At 39.3% G+C, this 14,391-nt stretch overlaps 1 protein-coding gene across 1 annotated transcript; it reads left to right on the forward strand.

The window, feature by feature from the left end:
- Positions 1–321: 321 nt before the first annotated feature.
- Positions 322–12,939, forward strand: arsj (arylsulfatase family, member J). Its single transcript, XM_084108608.1, has 2 exons — positions 322–921; positions 9,635–12,939. Exons 1-2 carry the CDS (start codon positions 593–595, stop codon positions 11,010–11,012), a joined length of 1,707 nt encoding a protein of 568 aa, XP_083964734.1. The 5' UTR covers positions 322–592; the 3' UTR covers positions 11,013–12,939.
- The last annotated feature ends 1,452 nt before the right edge of the window (positions 12,940–14,391 follow it).

The raw sequence follows: 14,391 nt of genomic DNA on the forward strand, positions 1-14,391 counted from the left end.
TTAACGTGTTATTTTTTGTCAAAAAACAACAACAACCTCTTATTAACATAGCCTACTAATATCTGAAAGTTTTTAGATTGTTTCACATCTATAGGCTAAATCTAAGTGTTTACTTGTACTGGTGATATAGACAAAAAATATGCTAAAATTCACATTAGTGGTCAATTTCTAAATACAGTCTTTATTTTCAGTCTCAGCTATCCCTAGCGAGCCTGTGATTTGCGAATCGGTTCAACAGAATCATGAATCGATTCAAACGAATGATTCGTTCGCGAATCGGACCTCATTGTATGTCACTGAAGAGTAACTTAAGGGAAAGATGAGACAGTTCAGGTCTGTCTTTGGGGACAGACGGGTCGACAATGTCTTGATGCTTAGAAATTATGCTATACGACCCGTTTACATATTCAGGTTTTTGAAAATCGTGAAAATCTTGGTCGTTCAAATCGCGAACCTAATTTCCAAGCGCGCCTGTTATTCCTGATATCATGACATGCAGCGGTGTTATTTTGCGCTGTGAAAAGATTAAAGTAGTGTTGTCATCTGTTCTGATATTCATTTTAACTTTACAAATGTTTACAAATAGGAACGAATGGTTTTAGGTGCAATGCACGGACGAATGGGAAGAAGTGCGATTCTTCTGACGCTTTTGACTACTTTTAGCGGATTTATCAACTCAACATACGGAACATGGAAGAGCAGTTTTCATGCGAATCGCGTGAATACCGTGGAGAAACCTTCCTCTCAGCCTCACATCATCTTCATCATGGTTGATGACCAAGGGTTTCGAGACGTGGGATATCACGGGTCCGAGATAAAGACTCCAACACTGGACAGACTCGCTTCAGCCGGAGTGAAACTGGAGAATTATTATGTTCAGCCTCTGTGTAGCCCGTCCAGGAGCCAGCTGATGACCGGCAGGTGGGACACATCAACATATCACACTTTATCTGTCAAACATAGGGGGTTCGTTTAGTTTATTTGCACGATATGAAATATATACAAGAAAAACAAGAACATACAATCCATATACTGTGCATGGAGAGGCAGGAATCCCAAAAGCCTCCGCCTAAACAACAGCGACAACAAAAAATGAATTAATATAAATAATAGTATAAAGTCAGAATTGCGTGATAAAGTCAGAGTTGCGTGATATAAATGTGCAATTGCGTGATCTAAAGTCAGAATTGTGTGATCTAAAGTCAGAATTGTGTGATCTAAAGTCAGAATTGCATGATATAAAGTCAGAATTGTGTGATAAAAAGTCAGAGTTGTGTGATCTAAAGTCAGAATTGTGTGATCTAAAGTCAGAATTGCGTGATATAAAGTCAGAGTTGTGTGATCTAAAGTCATAAATGCGTGACATAAAGTCGCAATTGCGTGATATAAAGTCAGAATTGCGTTATAAAGTCGCAATTGCGTAATATAAAGTCAGAGTTGCATGTTATAAAGTCAGAGTTGCATGTTATAAAGTCAGAGTTGCGTGATATAAAGTCAGAATTGCATGATATAAAGTCAGAGTTGCGTGATATAAAGTCGCAATTGCATAATATAAAGTCAGAGTTGCGTGTTATAAAGTCAGAGATGCGTGATATAAAGTCAGAGTTGCGTGATATAAAGTCGCAATTGCGTAATATAAAGTCAGAGTTGTGTGATATAAAGTCAGAATTGCGTGATATAAAGTCAGAGTTGCGTGATATAAAGTCGCAATTGCGTAATATAAAGTCAGATTTGTGTGATCTAAAGTCATAAGTGCGTGATATAAAGTCGCAATTGCGTGTTATAAATTCAGAATTGCGTTATAAAGTCGCAATTGCGTGTTATAAAGTCAGAGTTGTGTGATATAAAGTCAGAGTTGTGTGATATAAAGTCAGAATTGCATTATATAAAGTCAGAGTTGTGTGATATAAAGTCAGAGTTGTGTGAAATAAAGTCAGAATAGCATTATATAAAGTCAGAGTTGTGTGATATAAAGTCAGAGTTGTGTGATATAAAGTCAGAGTTGCGTGATATAAAGTTGCAATTGCATAATATAAAGTCAGAGTTGTGTGATATAAAGTCATAAGTGCGTGATATAAAGTCAGAATTGCATGATATAAAGTCGCAATTGCGTGATATAAAGTCAGAATTGCGTGATATAAAGTCAGAATAGTGAGATATAAAGTCCAATTCTAAGTAAAAAATACTTTTTTAGTCAGAATTGCAAGTTTATTTCACCCAATTCGGACTTTATAGGCTAACTCACAAGTAAGACTTTATATTACGCTATTCTGAGAATTGCGAGATGTAAACTTGCAATTGTGAGAAAAAAAGTCAGAATTGTGAGACAAAAAGTCGCAATTACCTTACTGTGGCGGAAACAAGCTTCCGTAAAATGTAGGTTCATGTTGAAAGTCATTTTCTATATGCATGAACGTCACCTTTATTTCTATAGCACTTCATACACTACAGATAGTTTCATAGCAGCTTTACAGTGATAACAGGAAAATAATGATTCAATGATGCAGACAAGTTGGTGTTTTATTGTGAATGTGTTGAATGCCTGACTCTAGTGTTCCCACAGCGAAACATCTGGTCCACGCCTCGGGAAACAGGAAGGTTGCTAGGAATCTCTTTTGGCAATTTGCTTTGGAAGCAGTGAATGAATCAACTCCTCCCTCAGTAATTTACAATGAATGGCTTTCTGGCTGTCTGAGATGGGGATTTACTGGGGTAATATACTGTGTGTCAGATCGCTTCACGGTGTGTGACCGTGTTGTGTGGTTTGAGAAGACTGAAAACACTCAGGACCAGAGATTAGCATCACACACATCAAAGGATATCAGTCCGTTTTATTCTATAAGGAGCACAACGCCCTCTGCTTGGTCTTTAAAGATGACTGACGTCGACTCAATGGCACTTGTGGGAATGTTTTGTAACTACTTTTCAAACTGATTGTTGTAAATGAACATCTCAGAACTGTAGTGGGGTTTCAGAGCAGAATACGAGATGCATCAATTTCACACCAGGACTTACTGCAGGCCGATCAGGCATTTTAGGGAAACATAATAAGTGAATAGGGAAGAAATCATGAATATTTCTTTGAAATATGAGATATTATGAAAATGTTGCCAAATTATTACTCTTATTACATGTTGCCCAAAAAACACATTCATTTGCAAATTAGTAGACAATGAAAAGAGACTATATTTAATGGGAACATTTTTTTTGGCCATGTTTACACATATTGTGTAAAGTAAAATACTACATCAAACTAGATTTGGTCATTTTCTGTGGCGAAACCTGGCACTCAGTTGGCTCGGGTTTGCTAGGTTGGCATGGCTGGTTGCTATGGAGCTGCTACATCGTTGCTAAGGCATTCTGGGTGGTTGCTAGGTGGTTGTTAAGATATTATGGGTTGTTGTTAGGGTGTTACTATGCGGTTGCTAGGGTATCCTGGGTGGTTGCTAGAGTGTTGATAGGTAGTTGCTACAGTGTTCTAGGTGCAACTGGTTAGCAACACCTTTGCAACCACCAAAAACACCCTAGCAAACACATAACAACACCATAGCAACCACTCAGAACATCCTAGAAACCGCCTAGCAACACCCTAGAAACCACCCATAACACCCTTGCAACCACCTAGCAATACCCTAGTAAACAACCAGAACACCCAAGGTGTTTACTAGGGCATTACTAGGCGGTTGCTAGAGCATTTATAGGCTATTGCTAGGGTGTTCTGGGTAGTTGCTGTGGTGTTGCTAGGGCGTTGCTAGGTGGTTTCTTGGATGTTCTGAGTGGTTGCTATGGTGTTGTTAGGTGTTTGCTTGGGTGTTTTGGGTCGTTGCAATGGTGTTGCTAACCAGTTGCTAGGCAATTGCTAGGGTGTTTGTGTGGTTGCTATGGCGTTGTATGTGAATAATTTAAATTTAAACCATATTCTGCCCCTTAGAAGTTATTATTGTGACAGATTCATAAAACAATCCATGCTGAAATGATTAAAAAAGGTTAAAAATATAAATGGAACTTGTTAATGGTACTTAAAAATTAAATCTATCTACACTGACGAGTAAATGTGGACAGCTGTTATGTCATTTCTCATGATATAACCCCTTTAATATTTGTTGACAATATTATTTTAAATAAACACTGCAAATGGAAATGTTTCAGCTGCTTTTAGTAGTTAAATTGTCTTAAATTGCCATTGTTTTCAGCCTGTGAATTGCTTAATCTTTAAAGAGCTCTTCAACAAAAAAAAGGGCTTCATCAAAAAGATTACATTACAGAAAAAGAGGCTTATCTTGGCAAATGCTTAGCCATCTCATTGCCTTGGCTTTTGGCTTGCTTAGTTGGGGACATTTAATATTCAACAATATTATTGATCTGCCTTCTGGTGGACGATGACGCAATTTTCTTCTAGAAACAAACTTTGTTGCATTATTTTCATGTTGTGAAGCTGCTTTGATACAATCTGTATTGTAAAAAGTGCTATATAAGTAAAGGTGACTTGACTTGACTCTTAAAGCTAAAACAGCCGTCTAAAATATGCTAAACGTAATGGAAAGAGACGGGCATTGGTAATGTTTTAGTTGAAACTCTTTCTGCTTCTCTGATGGATGATGCCTTTAGATCAGAAGTCCAAAAACATCACATCTGCCCATATAAGCAGTATGTTCAGTTCTTCTTTTTAGCTTTTGCCCTTTTAAGGTATTCACTACCATCTGATAAAAGTAATGAACTTCTCGTAATCTTCAGCGTCTGTATGAGACAGTCCAGCTGAAAAACCTGCCAAGCAAAGCAAATCAGATAATCACTAATTAAATGTTGGTTGCCACATTACAATGAATAGGACTGAGGTTCCTTTTGGTTCCTTATCTTTGTACCTTATTTGACACACCTAATTCAGTTCATGAGCACTCTACTAAAAAGTGGATGAGCTATTGAGAAAAACAGGTGGTTTAGATAAGGAAGGTATTCAGACTGTGCAGTTTTGTGGCGCTCCAGAACCAGCATTGGCAAACACTGCCATAATGAACAAGCCAACACTGTTAAGGGGAACAAAAAGGGGCTGAATGGCAAAAATGGTCAAAATTACAAATAAGCATAATAAAAGTATGATATTCATTGTGCACTATATTAATTTATACAAGCCATCTAAATCCATTCAATAGCTTTAAAGGCCCCCTGAAATAAAATAAAAAGTTTTTTAGCTTTTTGTATGAATATGTTAGCCTTAAGGTTATGAATAAGCTGGTGTGTTCCAAAGCAATTACAAAATTTGCATTTAGGAGATATAAGCATTCAAAACTTACACTCTCTCACTTCCGCTAAAATGGATCAGGGATTTTTATGACATCACCGCTTCTCATCACATCTTCAGTCCAATCAAATGCTCTTTAGAATCTAAAGCTCCGCCCCCTCTGCTATAAACACCACCTGTCCAAAGCGAGCGTTGACTCGTCACAGAGCATTATGGGTTTGAGTGTGAGTTCGGTTGCTCAAAAGCTCGAGTTTTATTCTGTTGTCCAACTGTACGTTGGTTAAGAATGAAATGGCTAGAATTTATTCACTCCTCTACTATTGAATCCAACGTATCATCAGTGCTTGGATTCGCTTCCATGGTGCTGTCAGTCTGTGAGGTAAACTAAACGCTATTGGCTGTTTGAAAAGGGGGAGGAGCCATTCAATATGTCCCGCCTTAGCTTCCTGTGTCAGTGGAAATTACATCGACCATCTTGCAAATCTGCGCGTTCCAAAGCACTTCAGTGGGACTTTAAGTAACAGCAGAAGTAAAGTGTAATGCCCGGTTCAGACTACACAATATTTTTGTCTGTTACGATAGCCAGATTATGCGATTTTGACTCCTAAATTCTTGTCATGTCGTGGACCAGTCATCAGTCACCGTCTTTAACGACGCGCGTGATGTGGTCGAGAAAGCTGAGCTAGCGATTGACCTGAGCGTAAACAAACTATGGCTACAGTGGACATGTTCCTGGATCGCAAGAACAGGACAGTATGGGATGTCAATCCTCCAAAGAGAGTGCATTGACACCATAATATGAGAACTGAACTGAGCTGGACGATGACATCATTGTTTTCCCCAGAGCGACTATATATATAAATGAACTAAATTAATAACTTTTTTACAACAAAAATGAACCATCACTGAACTTACTTAAGCTAGACTGTGACGCTATTTTCTTCTAGATCTGACAACAAACATGGTTGCATTATTTTCCTCTTAGTCTTATCTCTGTAAAGCTCCTTTGAAACACTCTGTATGGTAAAAAGCTCTATATAAATAAAGGTGACTTGCCTTGATAAACGATTGATTATTGCGTCCCGACGCCCATTATCGTTTACGAATCACCACTACACCCTACGTCAAACGGATTGTGCCAAAATTGTGTAGTCTGAACCCAGCATGAGTAACATCTGCCCTAGCTCTCATTGGGGTGTTTATGAGAATTCATGAGAGAAAGTACCAATGTCCTATTTATCAACAAATAGTTCGAGTCAGATCCTGTCAACAAGTTGATCCAGTTAACTAAATGTCTCGAGTTGAACTCACTGACTCATGGATGAGTAAAAGATGAGAGAATCATCACTTTTAGACGAACTAATGATTTAAAGATGAATTTGAAGGGTCTCAAATCTCGGCTGTTGTCAGGCGAAAGGGCCTTGAGATGGTTAGTTTCTGGGTTACTGAAAAGAGAAAGGGTGTAATGAATGGCTGGTCTAGTGGGAACGAGGCAGTGTGTTTTAATGCTCTGTGGTCTGAGTTTGATTAGCTGTAGAGAGGAGTATGTTCCACTTATTGAAAGCAGATGTGGGAGGGATGTTGGAGCGAACAGAAGAACATGGGTCAGCAAGTCTTCCAGCACAGGCTGGTTGGGGATTCGTGTTTCCTAGTGGTTTGGTGACCAAAAAAAACATGTCTTGTGGGACATTTGGGTTGTGTTAAGAAGTGTTTTAGTTTAATATTAGTTATAAGCTACAATATTTGGAAATAAGTTTGATTTTATTTGATTCAAAGAAAGTAGTGAAATACACTCATTTGTCAAGGATACCGCAATAAAGTTAAACTTGTTTCCCATTGCGGTCCTTGATGAAGAAAGTACCAATGTCCTATTTATCAACAAATTGTTCTTTGTCAGATCCTGTTCTTTAAACGCTCTTGAGTTGAACTCACTGACTCAATTATCCGGTTGTTGCATGAAAGAAAGACCATCTAAATGTGTTTGGAAGAACATGAGAATGAGTAAATGATGAGAGAATCGTCACTTTTGGGTGAACTAATGCTTTAAAGATATATTTGAAGAGAGTTACAGAATGAAGCTGTGGTTGGAACTGTGGTGGTGCATAAGTCCTGATGTCTCGAGGGGACGCAGGTTTGAATTTGGCCTAATGCCATGTCCTGATCCCATTTACTTGATCTGCCATATAACATCACATATTATAAGATTACAACATCACAAGCACACTAGCTGAGTTTACATGGACATCTTTTGTTTAAATCAGAATGAAATCATTTCCCTTCCTGAGCCCAAAACATAGGGCCCTATTTTTTAATCTAAGCGCATGGTCTAAAGCGTACGGCGCAAGTGCACTTAGTGCGTGTCCAAATCCACTTTTACTAGTTTAACGACGGGAAATGTGGTCTAAAAGGGTCGTCTCTATTCTCTTAATGAGTAATGGGTGTGTTTTGGGCGTAACATGCCAATCAAAGTCTCATCTCCCTTTCCCTTTAAAAGCTTGCGCCATGGCGGATTCACTATTTACATGGCGGAATTTGCAAGCGGGAAGACTGAACGCGTCTCCAGAGAGCAAACGGATCTGCTCGTGCGCGAGATTAAAATGCAAGCAGACCATCTACAGGACAAGCCGGATTCCACCATTTATGTACACAATATTAATATTTTACTCTGTAATCCTTTTATTTTTAATATTTGGCTATTCGTGTCCCTGTGTGTGTGTAATAAGCAAAGTGTAAGTGCGTTGTGGACCCACCTATAGGCTCATATTATTAACGCGCTCTTTAAATAACGAAAGAAATATTTGTTTGATTTAGATTTAGCAGTCTATTTCAGTTGCTCAAAATTGCAACGCGCCAACAATGTGCCTGAACACAGCTCGTTTTCAGACCAGCTCGCCCATGGGCGCACAAATGGGTGCAAATGCCTTTGCTATTCAAACAACGTGAAAATGATAATTGCGTCAGGCTGAAACTAGCAAAAAACACTTGCGTCGCGCCTGGCGCCGGATGTATGATAGGGCCTTTCGAGTAGGGCTGTACTGTCCTAGTCGATTAGTCGATTAATTGGTCGATACGTTCTGGTTCGACCAAAATTCTGATTGGTCGATTTTCTGCCGCGTTTATTTCATCAGTTTTGCCGCGCTGAGGCGCGCTCATTTCATCAGGTGGAAAGCACTAACTGCTAATGGGGGTGTTTTCAGAGTACCCTTGTTTCACTGTAACAGTCTATCTTCAAAACACCCCCCCTTGTTTTCACCTTTTTTGGATTAGCCCAACCCAAGAGAGAGCGTCGAGCGTAGAAGGTTTGATGCTGAATATTATTTATTTAATTGTGAGAGCGTTTAATAGTCAGTCCTCTTCTAACATGTCAACAACAAAGAAATCGACAGTGTGGCAGCATTTTGTTAAAATTGATAACAGGAAAAAGGTCGAATGCAAAGTTTGCAAGCAAGTTTTCCACAGCTCGACGACAAACATGACATATCATCTAAAAGTGGTAAGCTCACTTGTCTGCGTTAGCTTGCCCTGTGTGTTTTGAGTAGGCTATATGAACATATCAGAATTTGCATATTTCAATGTTTTAGTGTGATAACCTAACTTTTTTATTTTTTATTTGGAGCCTAATGCGCAATTGCGCTGTGCTGTTGGTTGTGTTAGTTTTGAGCCTAGGATGCTTTATTTTTCAGTTATGCACTTTATTTCGTTTCTGCTCTTGATCTGGTTTGTTTAATAAATATTCTTTTTTTTATTAAAGTGGACGTGCCTTTTGTGTTTATTAAGAGTAAAAGCTTTAAGTTAATAGTCTATTCGTGTCTCAGCTGCGAAGCTGAGCTCATGTTCAGCCTCGCTCGGTGCGAGGACATGCACGGTGAAATGATAGTGTCTGACAGTTATAACTTATTATTATAACATATGACAAAAATAATTGTCTAAATTATGTTGGATATTCCTCAACAGTTCTTGTGATGATATCACTAGTTGACAACATAGTACTATTTTCGGAAATCAAGCTATGATATTGCGCGCAGGTGCACGTGATGCAGCGCTGTCAGAGCCGACAGACTCAAGTGTCAGACTCATTTCAGTGCAAAATAATTAGGTCAAAAACGATTTAATATACTGCAAATAGCCTACTAGTTGTTTATGTTTATTTATAATTCATTTAGGCGGACAACAAGACTACCAAGTACTGCGCACAGTGCGCATCTAATTAATTTAACGTTTTTTTTCTAACGTCATTTTTAGTCGATTTTTAGTCGAAAATTTCAGGACTTCAGTCGACCAAGATTTTCTTTGGTTGAGTACAGCCCTACTTTCGAGTAAACCAGTGTATCAAATGTCTGTTTTATTCAGTGCTTGTCATGTTTGTCACTAATTTAATGCTTTTTTATGTCCTAGATATCAAATCCACACTGGCCTCCAGCATTCCATCATCCGACCCACTCAGCCGAATTGCCTCCCTTTGGAGAACATCACCCTTCCGCAGAAACTGAAGAATGCTGGGTACTCTACTCATATGGTGGGAAAGTGGCACCTTGGGTTTTATAAGCGAGGTTGTATGCCTACGCAGCGTGGCTTTGACACCTTCTTTGGCTCTTTGTTGGGTACCGGCGACTACTACAGCCATTACAAATGTGACAGCCCGGGAATGTGTGGGTACGATCTTCACGAGGGGGAAGAAGCTGCCTGGGAGCAGGACCATGGCATCTACTCCACCATTATGTATACTCAAAAGGCTGTGAAAATCCTTGAATCTCACAATCCTAATCGGCCAATCTTCCTCTACTTGGCGTACCAGGCAGTACACTCTCCCTTACAGGTTCCTGCTCGCTACCTCGAACGCTACAAGTCCATCCCAAACTTACATCGTCGTAAATACGCTGCAATGGTCAGCTGCTTGGATGAGGCCGTACGCAATCTAACTCTTGCTCTCAAGCAGTATGGATATTATGACAACATGGTTATGGTGTACTCCTCAGATAATGGAGGCCAACCAATGGCAGGAGGCAGCAATTGGCCACTAAGAGGCAGTAAAGGGACTTACTGGGAGGGAGGTATACGGGCGGTAGGGTTCGTACATAGTCCTTTACTGGTCAAAAAGGGCACTAGAAGCAGGGCTCTCATTCATATTACTGATTGGTACCCAACACTGGTGATGCTTGGTGAAGGTACGCTAGATGAGAACCAGAGTCTTGATGGCTATGATGTCTGGGAAGCCATCAGTGAGGGACGTCCTTCACCTCGACAGGATATTCTCCACAACATAGACCCCATCTACACCAAAGCCAAGAATGGCTCCTGGAAAGCAGGCTATGGGATCTGGAACACGGCCATCCGGGCGGCTCTCCGTGTCGGTGACTGGAAGCTTCTTACTGGTGTGCCAGGATATAGTGACTGGATCCCACCACAGACTTTCTCCACCCTTCTGTTGGCCAATCGTTGGCACAATGAGCGTGTGAGCTGGGATCGAAGCAAGTCTATATGGCTCTTCAACATTACAGCTGATCCATATGAACGAGTGGATCTTTCCCGACGATACCCACATGTGGTGAAGAAGATGCTATTCAGGCTTCTATGGTACAACAAGACAGCAGTGCCGTGCCGCTACCCTCCCAAAGATTATCGCTCCAATCCTCAGTATAATGGGGGGGTCTGGGGTCCCTGGTACACAGATGATGATGAGGATGAGGATGATAACCTTCTCTTATATGATTTAGAACAGATGAAGAGTTGGAAGAAAGGAAAACGGAGAGGGAAATTCAGAAGAAAGACCTGAGGCCTATAGAATTGTTGGCTCCCATCTGGACATTCTTGGTACCGTTATGAACTCAGGGATGTAGTCTTTAACTTCCAGAAGTAATGTATAGATTTACCTCCAATTTCATGATCAAATGTCTGTTTTTCATACTTTAAATATTTTCTATCCCAGTTCAATGTGCAGAGAACTATGGAGTGTAAACACTGTGGGACTTTCAAAGCTTTGCTCTTCTTTGTAAAGTCTGAAATGTCAAAGTTTGGCTCAAGAAGTTTTGGATCAGGACAACCAGCGGCAGACTGGAAGAGTGGAAGAAAAGCATTGTTTTTGCAACTCCGTTTGGTGCCTCTAAAGCAGGGCTATTCAATTAGCTCCATTCGAGGGCCAGATTATTAAATCGAAAAGTTGAGGTGGTCTGGTGGGTTTAGCTTATTTATTGAAAAAATATTTATTATTTATTGAAACATAATAGTATCAATAAATAAGCTAAAGTAAACCTAAAACAAAAGTATTTTGTATTTACTTGGAAATGTGGTACCCAACAGTATGCAGATTTATAAGACCATAATAAATAACTCATTTAAAGCTGTGTACAATTTTCCTTGGAACAAATACATGAATTATACAAGCTCGTAGCTATTGGTAAGAATTATATTTATTTATAATTATTATAGGCTTAAATGAAAATATTCTGACAGTGAGACAGGTAAAACCATGCATGGCTACTCACTCACTACCACTGTATAAAAAATGCCTAAACACAGTTAAAAACTAAAGAAACTGCCATCATTTCATAACAAAAATGACTTGTATATTCCTCTACCCACCTAATAAATCTAATACAGTAACGTTACATTCAAGGTAAATGTTTGTAAGGGTGGTGATTAGGGGATTTAAAGTCTTCTAACTTCGTTCATGGCACAATGTTTCTGCTGTATTCCTCATCGGTCGTGTTGGGAATGTTGAGGCTGTTTCATCCGATTTAAAACTAGTTAAATCATCGATTGATTTGTGGTTTGTCAGAGAGGTGTCGTCGAAATGAAACGCTTCTCAATGGATGTCGCAACGCTGTTTAATAATAGTGTCCGGGGCCGGGAGTAAACGCAACTCCTTTGTGAAACAAAACAAATGAAAACAGCGCGATTTGTTCTTTATTTGTTGTTACTGACCGAGAAACCGCTTCAGATGATTCAGTGACTGAGCGGTCCGAACGAATCCGAATCGTTTCAGACCGTTATGCAAGTGCGTTTGGCCAATTTACGGAAAGGAAAGAATCGAACCAAAAAATGATTAAAGTCGACAGAAATACGGGACACACTGCTGAAATATTCGCACGGAAAACGTTTCTCAGGTCCCCAGTTGAATAGTCCTGCTCTAAAGGCACAAAACCAACATACCTTCAATGAAAAGTAATGCAAGCTGAGGAAGGAAACCACTTGAATTACTACTGCAAGAGCTTGAATTCAAAAAAATTGGGTTGCATAAGAAATTGGTGCTATTTTCTCATCGAACATTTAAAATGAGACGATTTCGAACCTCGGAAAAAGAAACACACTTTAGGAAGCATTAAGTGAAGTATTTTTTAGTCACTGTGATGATCTCATTGGTTAAAATATCATTGTTTTGTTTGTTGCCTTGCCTGGTCTGGCACCAGTTGAACTTGAATGTAAGATCAATACATACTTCTTTTTCTCAGTCTCCCCTTTTTCACTTAATCTTGCTGTCTGGGAAATTTCAAGATTTTAGATTTGGTCTGATGTTTTTAAAAAGACAATAATGGAATGGATATGGGCTTAAGTATATAAACAAAGTGTTGATTTTACAACCTCTGGTACTGATTTTCAAGGTATAAACTGAACTTTGCCAATACACACGCACACTTACAACAAGCCACAAGAAGATTTTGTCAATCACTTGATTTCAGTATCTGTGCCAGTTTCCATAACGTTCCCATTAAGTTATAAAAACGTTATTTCTGAATGTTCTAGGAACGTTCAAAACGTCCAGTTTTTAGACGTTGTATTAACGTTCTTGCTTGGTTATAAGAACGTTATTCAAACGTTATTGGAACGTTCAATTATCGTGTAATAAAACGTTGTTTTTCAAAACTTTGAGAGAACTTTCAGAGAACGTTAGCCAATGTTGAACGTTCCCTGTTAGCTGGGTTAGTCCTGCTGACAGTTTAGTAAATGTTAATTGAATTTTGTGATGTTATTTGCATCATTTTGGGTCAAGATCTTGTATTGGCAATGCATGAGTCCAGCACTCTGTAAAGTCTCCTCCTGAACATCCCAAAGACTCTCAATGAATTTAATGTGTGAAAATAACCCTTCATTCTCCTCCCAACCATTCCTTCACAGTTTGAGTCTGATGAATCTAGGCTTTGTGATCCTGGAATATGGCCATGATGTTCTTCATACATGGTTGTTTAAGAAATGAAAATTAGAAGAACTGCTGCCAAACATATAACACGCTAGAAATATAATAATTTACTTAATTGACTTTTAAGAATTTGCCTATTAAAATCAGCTGAGACGCTTCAGATGCGCACTGTTCAACATGATGGTTTTGAGTTGCGTGAAATATGATTGGAATCACTTTAAAAAATGAAAATACAGTTACAGAATGTGCTGTGGTCATATCGGCTGCATAAAATTATCATGTAATTGTGTGTTTGGGATGTGGATTTTAATGGTGAGACTTTTGTTTTTGTAATCAGGCTCTCAAAAATATAAAATTTGATTTAGATTTATCGGCCAATATATCGGTTACCGGCTTTCAAATATAAAGAATTATCGGTATCGGCCAAAATGTTCATATGTGTGCATCTCCACTGTATATTGTCTGTTATTGTGCACATTGCCCGTTTCACATTGACTGAATTCATCGCTTGAATCTTGTTGCATTTTTCCTGGTTTAAGACGCTGTGTAATACTTTCCTGCATCTTAGTGACTTTCAGCTGTGTGGTTTTGTCAGTCAACAAGCCAGATGCATATGAACCTCAGTGCATTCCAACAAATATAAAAACATGAACATGAGTTTTATTGTCCAGCGCTGCCCTAGAGCACAGAAAACATGACGCAGCTGCATTACATAATCTGGACCGTTTCCTTGAGAACAGTCCGACGATCTCCTGCCGTCACACCACAGCTGTCTTCGTGAAGCTCATGTGAAGCATGGCTGGAACAGATTACAATTCCACACATGTAATGCACCAGATACCCCGCAGAACGATACGAGCTTCACATGTCAACAGGAGCATTATCCTCGCCGGCAGGGCCGAGTCTCTGCATTCCTTCAGGATGAGCTATTCCTTGTTTTAATGCTGTTGGTTCACATTTGTCCAGTGCTACACCTTCCTAAAGGAAACACTTTCTGTATTGCATAATTTGCCTAAAC

The sequence above is a fragment of the Abramis brama genome, assembly GCF_963993115.1.
Source record: "Abramis brama genome assembly, chromosome: 3".
Classification (NCBI taxonomy): Eukaryota; Metazoa; Chordata; class Actinopteri; order Cypriniformes; family Leuciscidae; genus Abramis; species Abramis brama.